This window comes from Varroa destructor, unplaced genomic scaffold, assembly GCF_002443255.2.
Source record: "Varroa destructor unplaced genomic scaffold, Vdes_3.0 BEIS01000005.1, whole genome shotgun sequence".
In the NCBI taxonomy this organism is placed as follows: Eukaryota; Metazoa; Arthropoda; class Arachnida; order Mesostigmata; family Varroidae; genus Varroa; species Varroa destructor.
Window position 1 is genome coordinate 18189537 of NW_019211458.1, and position 14059 is coordinate 18203595.

The following is a 14059-nucleotide window of genomic DNA, read 5'->3' on the forward strand; positions in this document are numbered from 1 at the left end:
AGTAGAGTTTACACCAGTTTACCCCGGCGAGTCGACAATGCGCCATTAATGTGATCTCTGACTCGTTTTAATGATGGTTTACGTATCAATCGGGATGTTAGGATGAGGGAATTAGGGATTGAAATTGTTTGTTATGGCAATGATGGAAATGTACGAGTCGTTGTTAGGTTGCGTGAGTACTAATTATGCTAATCCACCGTTGGGGAAATTTGTGAAGGTATTGCTGCATCACAATGGGTTAGGGGGTTCTAGATGGTGTTTAGGATTGGGCAGCGCAATTAATACCTATAGTAGATTTATTTATCGGGCTAGCTTAATGGTCATTAGATGACTGTATATTAAATGCGAATGTTTCTTCTGTCGCTGTTTCTGTTTTCACGTACGCATTGTTGCTGATGATTTTTGTCTGACAAAGAGCACGTTTTTTATCGACATACGATTCTGTCGACGTAAGTTCGTCGAACGCTGGTCAATGTCGAGCCAGCCTGAGGCCGAAAGGAAGGATTGAATTGCTCATTGTTTTTTTGGTCTGTTTACTTGTTAGGTGTTGAGCACAAAGGATGAAGCAAGTCATGCTGAAGAAGAGGACACAGCCCTCGGCTCGGAGCTCCCACAGCTCCCGCCACCGATGCCAATCCAGGAGCACCAGTTCAAGCAACTTGACACGCCCGCCGCTTCAATCATGGCTGCGGCCGCTGCGGTATCGAACAACGCTGAAGTGAGTTCTCCTAATAACGTGTACTGCAGCATATATAGCTAATAAACAATGTTTTGACAACCACGGAGTACGAAGTGAGGGTCGAGTTCTGGAATTCCTTTCTTTTACATTTCCAGCATAAATTCTTATTCTTCCCAAGTCTTGATGTTATCATTGTAGAGTCTTTCCGCCAGGACACGCCTTAAATCGTAGCGTGACCAATATTAATCGAGACCATGCAATTTTCTAGCGGCTTAACCTTCCGCGGCATTTGGCTGTGGTTTACACAGTCGAGTCTCTGGCCGAAAGGTGCCAGAAGTGGTTGTTTTAAGTTCCGCCAACGACACATAGTGCACCACCTGCATAAATAAAGATAGCTGAAGAAAGAAATAAAAAAAGCTGTTTCGCGATGCGCTCTTCCTATATTTGGGGTTCACGTGTATTTCTTTTTGAAATCTGGGGCTGTTCACTCGGACATCGTGACTTGTTGCAGTCAGGCACTGAAAGTCGGAAAATTCGAATGGCTTATGAACATGAATTCTATATGGAAAGTACAGTGGCAGATGCGGCTCGCCGTTGAAGTTTCTCGTTGTCTTTGGTAAAAGTTTAACTGGTAAAAATGCAGGAAGTCGTCAACTTCAAAAATTCCACGACGGAAATTTTTGACTTTGAAAATTCAGTCTCGTGGAAGAGTCGCTCCAAAGAGGAATAACGAAGTGTTTTGTGTTGTGGGAGAAGCTATATAGAAGCGCATAGGTATCAGCACTCGTGTTTAATGCATATACCATATTTGTTCGTTTCTATAAATTAGACGAAGGTGTGTCGCTTAATTTCAGCATGAATCTAAAACCAAGACGTAGGGACGCCTGTTTCTCCTGTGATATGAAATAGATATGATAATCGCAGATGGTTAAATCTACAAACGGCCGCAACTAGACCGATGACCACGTTAAAAATGTACAGTTTCAAAACCTAATGATGCCCGTTCAGCCTCGTAAGTTCTGCTTTCTTGATTACGGGTTAATCGTACTACAAGCAGTTGGCGAAGGCGACAAAAAAACCTTGCTTTTAAGCAACCCAGAACTGAACGATTCCTGTCACATGGCAACGCGGCCGTATAACATCGCCAAAAACGCTGGAAGTATAGTCCACCATATTTGCCAGCCATCGCTTTCACTGACTGCCTTTTTTCTCGAAGCCTCAACAGCCCCCTCATAGAAAAATTGCTCAGATGATGTCGAAATTGTCTTTTGCTATTTCATCGACTCTCATATTCCAGACTCTTATTCTATATTTATATATATATATTCTATATTTATTTATTACTATCCAAAAGGCAGAAGAGCATAGGTAATGCTAATGTATATTTGGATTGAAAACAAAATAATTATACCTGTGACAAAGGTTCGAAAAAAAAAGTCCTGCTTTTGCATCTATATTTACATCGTATTCGTTTATCTCAACAAATAGGATTAAGGTAGCGCACAGGAAGTTAAACCTATACTATTTTGGGTAATAGCTTTGTCACGTTAATTAGCTCGAATGTGTGAATATTAGGGAACAAATTATCAAAAAGGACACCACGTGTTATAATTTTCTAACTTCTTATTCCACCGTACTGAGCTATATAATAAGCCTTCAGCAAAGAAATATGAGTTACGATAGTTATTTAGACAAATAAATTAAGACTCTTACGTGGTCGTAGATCACGTGAGTGGTGTTGAATCACTCGTAGTATAATAAGAGCCGACCTTTCTAAAAATATGTCACTTAATGTGTTATATTAACACATGCTTAAGGCTCATTTTTTTTCCTTATTTTGTTTGACACGACCACAGGACTGCGATAAGTCAACTGCGGCACTGGCAACTGAACTCGAGCATATTGTCAAGATTGAAGAGCTACCAGCCGAAGAGCAAAATGAAATTAAGGCACATTTAGAGAAGAGACAATTCGTGTTAAGGGAGCTTGTCGAGACGGAAAAGGACTACGTGAGGGACCTAGGCCTCGTCGTTGAGGGTTATATGGCGGCTATCCGAGCAGAGTCAATACCGGTGCCAGAGGATTTGAAAGAAGGAAAAGACAAAATCGTATTCGGGAACATTGAGGCGATCTATGAGTGGCATCGGGACCTGTTCCTAGCCGAACTCGAGAAGTGCCTCGAAGAGCCTGAGCGACTCGGCCTTCTATTTAAAAGGTAAGCTTCACTGGGCTAAAAATGACATGAACTATCACAATTGCAGTAGTTCAATTCGCTACGTTATCCATAGCTCATAATGGCCGTCTAAGCGCTCCCTAACTGTCATCCCAAGGTTCAGTTATCATGAACGAAGCATACCCGTTCAACTATGTAGCCGACTAGCAGGCTATTGGCACTATTCAAGCTGCCGTTTGCCAAATTCATCCATTTACTGGGTAGAAGCAGTCGGGCTTCCGTTGCGTTTAAGTAAAGCTTTTTTCGCTGATAGTGAAGCACCGAACAGCTTTGTCGAATGAGTTCCAGTGCTTCGGAAAGCTAGTAAAAAATTAACCGCGTCGATAATATTGCACCCACTAGAGCTCTTCCACGAACTGTCGCAGCTGAAAGTTTACGGTGGCTACTGCAGACATCACTGTTCGAGCCGATCGGTCTCTGGAAGCGGGAAGAGTAGGGTCCGGCGGTAAATAGGCGTAAAGACTATGACCACGCCGATGTTTTTACTGTATATGCGTTTGGGCAAAGGCCTGCTGCTAATGAGGCTGCTGATGGTGATGATGCTCAATGTACGTTTGGCGAGCTGACGAGCAAACAGGCGCCCGCACTTATCAGATCGTGATAACACTTCCGTGCGCTATTTGGCTAGGTTGTTTTTGTTGCTGCTACTGCTGGAGAAGGCCAAGCGTCATCAACTGGCGCAACTATAGCAACAACGATACACGACGGCCGCTAAACGGCGGGTCGCTCGCCCATCTCCTGAGCTGATTAAGAATAATTACTCCCTTATCATAGTACTACCGTTATTTCTACAATGAATCACGTTACGAATCGTCCACATCGCACTTCACACATGAAAACCAGTCACAGATAACCAACGTACCTAGATAGAACGACAAATCGATGATGCTACGCTGCGCCAATCGCTGCAGTATCAGCTACATTAGCGGATAGGTCGATAGTTCTGTATTTGGCATAAATACCAGCATACGCCGTGCAGCTGACTTGTCGTACGCTTGTACCATTATTGCTACTGTTGTAGCTTGTGCTGTAGTTTTGCAGTAAACGACGTCCTTATCAAAATTGTTTACACTGATACTTGCGGAGCAATAGAAGTCAATCAAATCAAAGGTCTCTAAATAGAGTGCAACAGTAGAACTACACGAACAAAAAACTGCATCCACAGTAAAAGGATGAGTTTTAAATTTTAGAAAATGTAAAATCTACAAAAGTTACATGAACATGTTTGTGACAAGGCTTTGGAGGTTGAATAGTAAATCATGGCAACAATTAATTGCAGTTACTTAATATGTCCGTTCTTAATACTCATTTTTATACGGTATAGAATGAATAAAATACGTAGGCCTTCTTTGAATCAGACGTTCAGTTATTGTCGTTAAAAGAAGGTGCCGTGTTGCATAAATGCTTGGCCCTCATTAGATGAACTGCGAAACTCTAAGTCATCTACCTTTACATTACCCTTTATGCTGCACATATACTTGGGGTATGTTTAATTGTTAGCGTGAAAAACCTGAGCCTGAATCTGATCTTGGTGCATATTTTCCTTACCCGATCGAGCTTACTTAACAAATATGATATAACGTTCGTTGATGTTTCGCGTTCGAAATTATCTGGACTTGCGTAGTTTCTGCTGTGATTATATCGCTCACAGCGGCTGTACAAAATTAACTACGAGATCATGTGAAAGGGTACTCGCTGTGCACTTCAAAATGACGACAGTGGACCCGCTCTCATAATAATATATGACCAATATATAAAAAATAATAATTATTATGACATGAATTACATTGATACATTAGTGAAGATAGGTTTTTTTTAATTGTAGATACGAACGGAGGCTTCATATGTACGTGGTGTACTGCCAGAACAAACCAAAAAGCGAATTCATTGTGTCCGAATACATCGACACGTTCTTCGAGGAACTGCGCCAACATCTGGGCCACAAGCTCCAGTTACCTGATCTACTTATTAAGCCCGTAAGTTGGGTCAGGTTACTTAGAACTAGTCCGAAAGTCCTGCAAGTCATGGTTTCCAAGTAATATCAAACATATACCGAACCATGGCCCAAGCTGATAAAGGGGTCCAGGGTTTAGTGGCTAAGAGTCCCACGGTACCGGACAACGCAGTACCGGATGCAATGCAATGCAATGCATAATGCATTGCATTGCGTTGCCCTTAACCTCCAAAAAAAAAAGTCCGAAAGTTCTTACAAGACCCCTGGAACAACAGTAACAACGAGTCCCCTTTTATTTGTATTCCAAATACTACCCGTAGCACAAAATTATACTGATGGACATCTAGTATATATCTCTAGAGCTAATATTCACTGATATATCATTATTAGTCCCACATTAAGCTGGCTTATGACTAGTTTTACATGAAGTACATAACTAGCTAGTTGTTGATTTTCCACATATAGCAACATCCCCAGCCTCTGAATATATTATTGTTTCCACTTGCAATGCTTAATTTGTACTAACCGTAATTTTTTTCATACCTATTGTTTTCTGGGCTCTTATCGGGCCGACCGACTGATAGATTCAAAGAATCATGAAATATCAGTTACTGCTGAAAGACATCTTGAAATACACGGAACGGGCGAAACTGACCAAAGAGGCCGAGGACTTGAAAAAAGCGGTACACGTGATGCATGTCGTACCGAAATCAGCCAACGATATGATGTGCGTGGGAAGACTGCAGGGTTTCGAAGGCAAAGTTACTGCGCAGGGCAAACTTCTCCTGCAGGGACAGTTAGCTGTGAGTGATGCAACGTCGGCATCAGCCTCATCTAATTTCGCCCAAATCATGGCTACCACGACCAAACTGAAAGAGCGGCAAGTGTTCCTCTTCGAACAAATGATTATCCTCAGTGAGATGGTAGGCGCTAAAAGCCAATTCTCCACGCCCTCGTTCATCTACAAAAATAGTCTGCAGGTGAACAAGATGTCGTTACACGAAGATCAAACAGACCCACTCAAGTTCTGCCTCACGTCGAAAAACCCATTACAGGTTCGTGTGTTTGTACTAGTAAACCGTGATCTGCTGGTGTTATATCAGCACGCTATACACGTCCATCTAACGATTATAGCTTGCATAATGTGCTATAGTTTCTAGTCGACTAAAGTTTACTTAGAAATACGTGTTTGGCTCTGCCATGTCGCTTGATACTTTTCCATACTGACCTGCAGCCCGAAACACACGCATAGAACGTCTTTGTGATGTATATAAGGCATTTAAATCTACGACAAACAGTAGTATATAGCAGTTCCGCAACTTTTTAGCTAAATTCAGCTGACGCTCTGTTCTTGCTCGATCATGCTTTTTTACAGGAGGGCCTTACATTAGTTCTTCAAGCACAATCTTCTGAACATCGCCAGGAGTGGGTCTCGAACATTCGAGCCCTATTGGATACACAACAGGATTTTCTCCGTGCAATTCAGTCGCCTATTGCTTACCAAAAGGAGCTCACTAAAGATGTGTACGTATTTTGGCAGTTAGAGGGAAATAAGCTGTTTTCCTCCTAGTAAGCGACTCCATTTCGCGTGTCCTCTCGTAAACGCGTCTGTGGTTTGAGCGCACGACCATAAAACAGCTAATTATAACCGAAATCAATAGTCGTTGAGTGTAGTTCCTTTGATGATCTTTATTCATGTTCTAGTATTTTTACTATAGCCCGTATAGACTACAACAATAGCAATAATAATAATACAGGGTGAGAAGGCGCCCGCAACCCTTCTAGCATCCTGTTGTGGAACTTCGTAGAGTTATACGATTTGATAGCTTGATTTATTGCGTCTATTATTACTAACATGTGTTCGATCGAGTATCTTGCTCTGGCGAAACGGATCTCTTGTAGCATAACTGATAAAATACTTTATCATATCGACATATTGAGAATTAGGTCGGTGTTCCGAAAAAAAAACAGGACTCCAAACACGTGGTTATTGACATTCTCCATTCCATCATGTGCGCGTACGGCGTATGATTCATAAGCCATACTTACCTCGCCTTACCCGTGTCTCGAATCGCAATTAAGCGGACCTTTCTAACTGCCGGAAGCGAAGACAGGTTGACATTAACATTTGTTAGAGCTGTTTTCTTTTTATTTTTCTGCTGCACTCTTGTCATCTTAGTTTGGTACTCTTTTGTAGACTGACTGACTGACCAGATGACACGCCGTGTGGCTTCCGTTTCTATGTATTGTTTCAAGTTGTAGATGCGTTTGCTTTTCCTAATCCAAGAAGATATATCTTGCTTCTTCATACGTTTGCTTCTTCGCGGACAGCTTTTGTTAGCGGTTGTTGACTTCTCTAAAACTAAACAGATAAACTAAAAGTTACTAATCTATATCGTAGATCATCAACAGTATTAGTCATCGACAGGTTAATGTTGCCCGAAAGCCGACCGAACTTACGTGAACTTGAGCCCTGATTTATATATACCTAATCTATATATCTATTTTGTTCATTAAACTGAAACTTACTAGCAGTTTTCTGGAACCTTCTTCTGTATAGATGTAGATAATAGAGTTTGCGCCTTGCGATCTTCAGCGCTCTGTGTGTAAAATGTAAGATCTGTTCCCAAAGCAACAAAGACAGATGCATTTCTAATCAGTATAGATAATGACAGATTCTATCAATTCTCATATGCGAAAAAATAACGAACGAGGTTTTTTATTGAGCTCAGTTTGTTTTTTGTTTGAGTTTCGAGAACATTCCTCTTTTTTAACTTCATCCGTATGAGTCGCGTTTAAATCTTAGTGCAATAATAATGGCGTCTAATGTCGCTCTATGTACTACAAGCGCTGTGTTGACAGTGCCAAGATAACGGTATTTCAATCACCTTATCAGTGAATCCCATGCTTTTTCAATAGTTATCATATTAAAATAGAACTTTGAAGCCTGATAGAATTAACTACCTACGCATTAGCAATATGACATATAGTTCCCTATACCAGTATGTCGGAGCTTGCTTATGAATGCGCGGATCGGTCTCTAACCTAAACATACTTGGTACTGTAATGATGATGATTGAACCCCAACAGGCAGCAGCACCCGTAGTCCAACCTGAGCCCAACCGAAACCCCCAACGCAACCATCGAACGTCTGTGTCAGTCGATGTCAATGCCAGTCGCATTTGCCAGGGTTATGCAAGGGCCTCCGCCGAAACTAGCGAGTGGCTGCTTGAGGCCGTTCGTTGAACCTTCCGCCCAAACCAATCAACCTGCCTAAATTGCCCGCCACTACCCAGCGGCTTCCTCCGCGCCGCCTGTGTCCGTCACACCAATTCTCTATTTTACTCCCATTTACATCGTAATCCAAACGCATTATTCGTACCATACTTCTCGCATTTGTTCTATGTACAAACCTGTCCCAATATAGCCATCTCTCTTGCTCCATATATATATATATATATACCTAAATGCTGAATCGTAGGCTCAGGGGCGCAAGAGACGCACTGGCCCAGGTTCACATGAAGGGCAGTGTCAGTATCTCCTCGACTATTTGTATTTGCTATATATATATATATGAGATAACAGCCGTGGCAGTACTAAGGATGACAATAACATCAGCTACGATTGACAGCAAGTAGTTACACAACAACGAATAGAGAGGAAAAATATGAACTTGTTGTTGTGCCAACTCGATCTTCCATTCAGACTGTACTATATGTATGTATGTATGTATGTACAGAACAACATAACAAATATAAAGTATACGAAGTTCAGCCAGTAAAATACTTATGGATTCTAAACACAGTAAGGCATTTTCACCATGATTCGTCATGTAACCGGAAAGACGTAATGGAAAGAGATCTGTAGGACAAGGCCTTTTTGCTACGAAATTACAAATGATGTAAAGCAAAGGTCTGCTAGATCTGTTCGAAGTCTTGTATGCAGATAAGAGTGGACGAAGTCATGTTGTTAATTAGCCTTGTCGATCAACAGCGAAAACGAAAATGTGTGTGAGACAAGTTAATAGATAGGAACTTCCTTTTAATAAAGAAAAAAAAAAACATAATTAGATAATCGATAGAAGAGAGAACCGATAGAGAATAACACACACTTGTGATGTTGTACGATCAAAGGGCGAACGATCATTGTTTTTGGTGAGGGTTTTAGATGATGGGATCAATGCCCATCTCTAGTGCTGTGGAATGAATAATGTGATGTAGTTTGTATGGCTTTTGCATCGGATGAAACACGGAGATCTCGAATGTTTTCGTTGATGTTTGGTTAATTACCATCATGCATTTACAGGACAGACTTCCCATGCCCGTCTCATTTTCCATCATAAATAATATGACCACTGAGCAAATAGGACTGTGAACGACGTTGGCGTTTTGCTTACTTTCAGTAGCAATGATAGATAAGAGCTTATCGGTGCCTTCCGATATGGCCGAACGATAACGCCTGTCACAGACTAAACGTAGCAAATCATAAGGCGCGAATTTTAGGGTAACGTCACATGATATGCTTCCCGAGCCACGGCTCCCATTTTGGATACGTTCGTACTATCACGTTACCCTTTCATGAAAAGCATTGGCTGGCGCTGGCAGAAAGACAGGCAAAAACAGACAAAGTTGGCTGGCTAGCTATTGGGTTTCGTGCCTCTTGACACTGACTGACAAGCTGAGAGTGGCTGCCATCATGCTGCTAAATCGGCTCGCTCCGAACCTTCTTCTGCAATCCTTCTTTTCACCGCCAACACCCTAAAGCGCAACTAGCACCTCACCAAAATCAACACCGTCAGGGCACCTCAATCAGACAACCCCGGATTGAACTCAGGTTTTCGCGCAAACGAACGCACCTGCGCGAAAACGCAGACTAAAACTGCCAAATGTGAGTCGTGAAATATGCGGAAATTATGCCATCATCTCTTCTTCGTGAGAACGCTGCCGCATCCCTGCGTACCGTCGAGGCGGTACGTTTACAAAAAAACAAAAAGGAAAAAAAGGAAACAGCGAAAGAAAAACATTGCGCGCAGAAGCATTACGGCACGCCTTGCGTTCTGCATATTGATAGGACATTAGATGGCCAGATAGATAGGAGAAAACAATCAGAAGCACTTTTTGGGCCCTATAGCTTGGTGCAGACCACCCTGAGGTGCTTCTCCGCAAGTTGACTTGCCTGAACCTTGATGCTGAGGTAGCAGCCGAACGCAGTCGAGTTGGAATTGTAGTATGGGCTTCTATGCCCCCGGCTGTATGTAACGGAATTGGCCATCAGTTGTTTGGAACGTGCCTTTGGGCGTCCTGGTGGATGGTGGCCTTGGCCTGTAGATCTCGGTTGTCACATACCAACCAAAGTAAGTACATCCAGGTGGACAACTGAGTATGCTGATGATGACGATAATTATAATCACTTGTAATTAGGACTCGTGAAAAGCAACAGCCGTCACCCAGCCTACGATGTCTTTACGATATCCAGAGTTGCTGTTCTTCTTTGTTGTCACCCACCAAACACGATTACCATCACGATTACCTTTACTTCTAGAACTGTTACAGAACCACAAACTCAGAACGCAAACCGCACGAATGTGCCTATCCTGTATTTCGATTATGTTGTCTGTACTTGATATACGCACATCTGTTTCTTCACGTTCCTACCATGCCGTCGTACCCATCGTTGTGTCAGCTGTTCAGGGGGCACTTTACGTCCGCGCCTATAATAGGTCTGAAATTTGCCGTATGCGCATAAATTCGTTGCGATATACATAAAAATCGTTATCCGTAATTTGCGTCATTATCATTCGCAATTTAGTCAAACATCTTTCGTAGTGCCTACTGAACTTGCTCGGGAAGATGTTTAACGTCGTTATAAAAATTAGGTTCGACGTCAGACTCACTGCCGATGTCTCATCTCCTATTACTGATGGTATGATGTTGATTAGGAGCATGACAAGCAGATTTGACTGCCACCCCGTCCTAAATGTTCACGCGTCTATAGGTGTTTATGTCTGAGCCTGCACGGTGTCTCGTTTTTATATAAACCATAAGTACATCTATATGGTGTATGTATATAAACTGTGTTAACTTTTTGTAGTTGACTATGTTTGATTAATTTATTACTGCGATTAGAGACGTGTTCTTCTGCTCGCACCGTGCAACTAACTAGAATTAGCGAAGTACACACTTGCTCACCAGCGTTATCTTGAAAGTCAAAAACAGTAGCCACACACCATAGACACAAGTTTCGTTTTCAACTCATGTAAATATGTACGATTGCAAGTTACATCATTGCCTTCGCTCGAATAGTCGATGCCATCTTCAAATTTGATATACTAACACGGATGCATCTATGCTGGTTTGGTCACTTACCGCTACTTTTTATTCTCGTTTAATTTGCTAATATAAAAATCCGCCTACGAGGAGACAGATTCTCCATACGATTTATTAACAGGATTCGTTGTTTTTCTCTATTATCAATGATTTCCCCTCTACCCCACCCTCTCTCTTGTTAAGGTCGAGTATGGACTGCTCATGGAACCCGTCGTTGCGGAAAACGCTCTCGCATCCTGCCGCAGCGCACAAAGTGGCTCGCAGTGGGTCGCAGGACGGGGGCAACCGCTCGGGCGGGGTCGGCACGAGCACTCGGAAGGACAGCGCACACCTGGCGGGACCGCATCTTGGTGGTCTCGGGCCCTCCAAGTCCGTCAAACATAGCAGTAGAAGTAAGCTGACAAGCGGTGACGCGGAATCCGGAGCCTTTGGAATGGCGGTGGTTGCCGGAGGAGCAGGCTCGGCAGCATCGCCGCCAGGTCGGACCCCATCGAAGAAAAGCCTATTTGAGGGTTTCCGCAACACGTTGAGGCAGTCGCGCGGAAAGGGCGACTCGAGCTCGAACTCGAATGGTGGCTTATGCTCCAGCTATTCATTGGACCGATCCAGCGAGTCAGGCACCGGATCGAAGGGCGTTATTCGCAGATGGTCTGAAATTTCTCCAAACAGTAACCCGCCTCAGCATCATCCACAGCAATCACCGCAAAGCGCAAGCAATTTGACAGCCAGCTCAGGCCAGACTCAAGCTGCTTCAATGGCCAGTAGTGGCAGCAGTAACCTAATTCAGTTACAGTCGTCCCAACATCAGCAGCAACCCCCAGCGACTAGTGATTCTTAGTGGTGCTCGCAGTGCTACGCCGACACGTGAATAAAACCACCTTTTCTTCTGCCTGACTCTTCGCCTGTTCTATAAACATGGGCAATGACTACGATTAATTAGCCAATGGGCAGCATGAATGAGTGAAGGAACCAACGACAAATCACTAAACATCTGTACCGACCACATCTGACAATGATACTGGGATATACGAGGAAGGACGATAGTACTACTAGTAATTGCTGAGTACCAACATCGTACTGCGTGTGGGCGCAAATATCACGTGCAAAGAATTTATCATGGCGAACTAGCGACGACCAAATGAAGTCGATTGTAAATGAATCTTTGCTACAAGTTACTCCGATAGCCAACGCACACCACAGTTTGGAGGTATGGGTAAACAAACACAAATACTAAACGATAAAATAAAAACAATAACAAAAAAAATATGTGCAGCAAGCCGTCTGCTTTTTCCTCTGAAAAAAACTGGATTGATTTTTTTTTGGGATTCCGTAAGACTAAAAGCAGGTGGAGCAGGTGACGGTAACCAGCCATGGCATGAAAGAAAGAAAGAAGGAAAAAAACAACAGCATGCCCTAGACGTATAGGGCAATGAATATATCATGCGAACCTTGTGGCTCTTTGCAATCGAGCTACTGCGAAAAATATGCCACAACGATAACAGCGTATACGCGCGTCTAACCTTTGTGAAGCGCCGTGAACAGGGAACTAGCTTGCTTGGAGATAAATGGCATTCGGATTGTCATGCAAAACAACAGAAAAATGGCAGTTCCACATTGAAAATCGAAAACTAATCATAACGCTTATTATATTGATTACTTTTTAGGTATTCTGTTTTAGCATGGTAGCGGATGATAACAAAGGATGGGCTATAACAGCTAGACCAAGGAACGCCCAGCTATATGCCCGTTGTTTTTGTAATTTGGCGCCAAGAGGAACAGAACTGGTCTCCTGTTATAATGGTATACCGAGGTCGACGAAATGAACAATAAGGATACATTATGGTGGACAATTGGCCTTAACCATAACGCAAGGGCGACGACTGATATAAATATAACCACATAAAAATATGTTATTGTAGACCGCACGACAAGGGAGCAGGCGAACAATACGCAGAGATATATAATAACACAAACAAAAAGCAAGCATATAAAGAAGAAATTACGACTCATCCTACGACTGATAGCTAGAGAAAGACTGTGAGTCTAGCAGTGGGTGGGGTACTATATGTTTAAGTTAGCAGAGGACTTTTGAGAGTCATGCCGATCGATGCGTAATCGACGAAGAGCGCAGGAAGTTAACAGCATTCGATGCGGTCTCTTCCAAACTCATTGTACCTACGTCACAGGGGAATCTACAGAGCCAGGTGAAGCTTCTCGGGTCGTCAGTGAGTGTGGGGCTTTTCTGGGGCAAAAATGACCCATGTGCAGAGAGTTTAGGTACGCCAAGTTCTACAATAGAGAGAAGGCGAATGAGGTGAAAGCCCCTAAGCGAATCGCCATTTTGGTAGTTAACGACGATATTTAATGGCCTCATTAGACTTATGAAGATTGCTAGTAAGATTATTGCAGAAAAATGATGTATTCTTAGGAGCAGAAGAGCGAAGCACAACGGTCATGGATAACGAGACCTTGATAACGACTGCAAATGTAATCTTGGAAGAAGGAAGGGTGATTGAAGCTTTCAATAGAGTACAGGCCTGGACGCTCAGTTCTGTTATGAACTATAGAAGCGGTTCGATTAGAGGAATGCACTATTCACACAATCCAAGACTGAGTAAACATCTTATTAGCAAAGGGGACAACTCCTGGAGAAACTTGCACAGAAAGCCTTGTATAGCAGATCAGCCCGATATGGTGAGCTAAGTAACTCGATTTGGTTGTCGATGAAAGAAATAGGACCCCGACGCCATCATGGAGCATATAACCACATGCACTAACGCTTTACAAATAGGACTAATTCTGTTCCGTTGATTTTGTATAAAATAGATCTATAAACACACTCATATATATATCTATATATATATATA

At 42.7% G+C, this 14059-nt stretch overlaps 1 protein-coding gene and 1 long non-coding RNA gene across 5 annotated transcripts in view; one reads left to right on the top strand and one right to left on the bottom strand.

The window, feature by feature from the left end:
* trio (trio Rho guanine nucleotide exchange factor) overlaps positions 1-12464 on the top strand; it is a 121431-nt gene extending 108967 nt beyond the window's left edge. For 3 of the 4 annotated variants that reach the window (XM_022807906.2, XM_022807907.2, XM_022807908.2), the window contains exons 24-29: positions 545-718; positions 2536-2894; positions 4738-4888; positions 5451-5921; positions 6242-6390; positions 11376-12464. In XM_022807906.2, coding sequence (XP_022663641.1) covers positions 545-718; positions 2536-2894; positions 4738-4888; positions 5451-5921; positions 6242-6390; positions 11376-12030 — 1959 coding nt within the window. In that variant the 3' untranslated portion in view covers positions 12031-12464. Of the gene's footprint in view, positions 1-544; positions 719-2535; positions 2895-4737; positions 4889-5450; positions 5922-6241; positions 6391-7956; positions 11231-11375 lie in introns of those variants that run through there. The other variant, XM_022807911.2, reaches the window with a different exon arrangement.
* Positions 6536-7957, bottom strand: LOC147755372 (uncharacterized). The gene is made up of 2 exons (XR_015328761.1): positions 7396-7957; positions 6536-7228 (listed from the first exon to the last, which is right to left on the bottom strand). It is a non-coding gene; the product is annotated as an uncharacterized LOC147755372 (long non-coding RNA).
* Positions 12465-14059: the final 1595 nt, after the last annotated feature.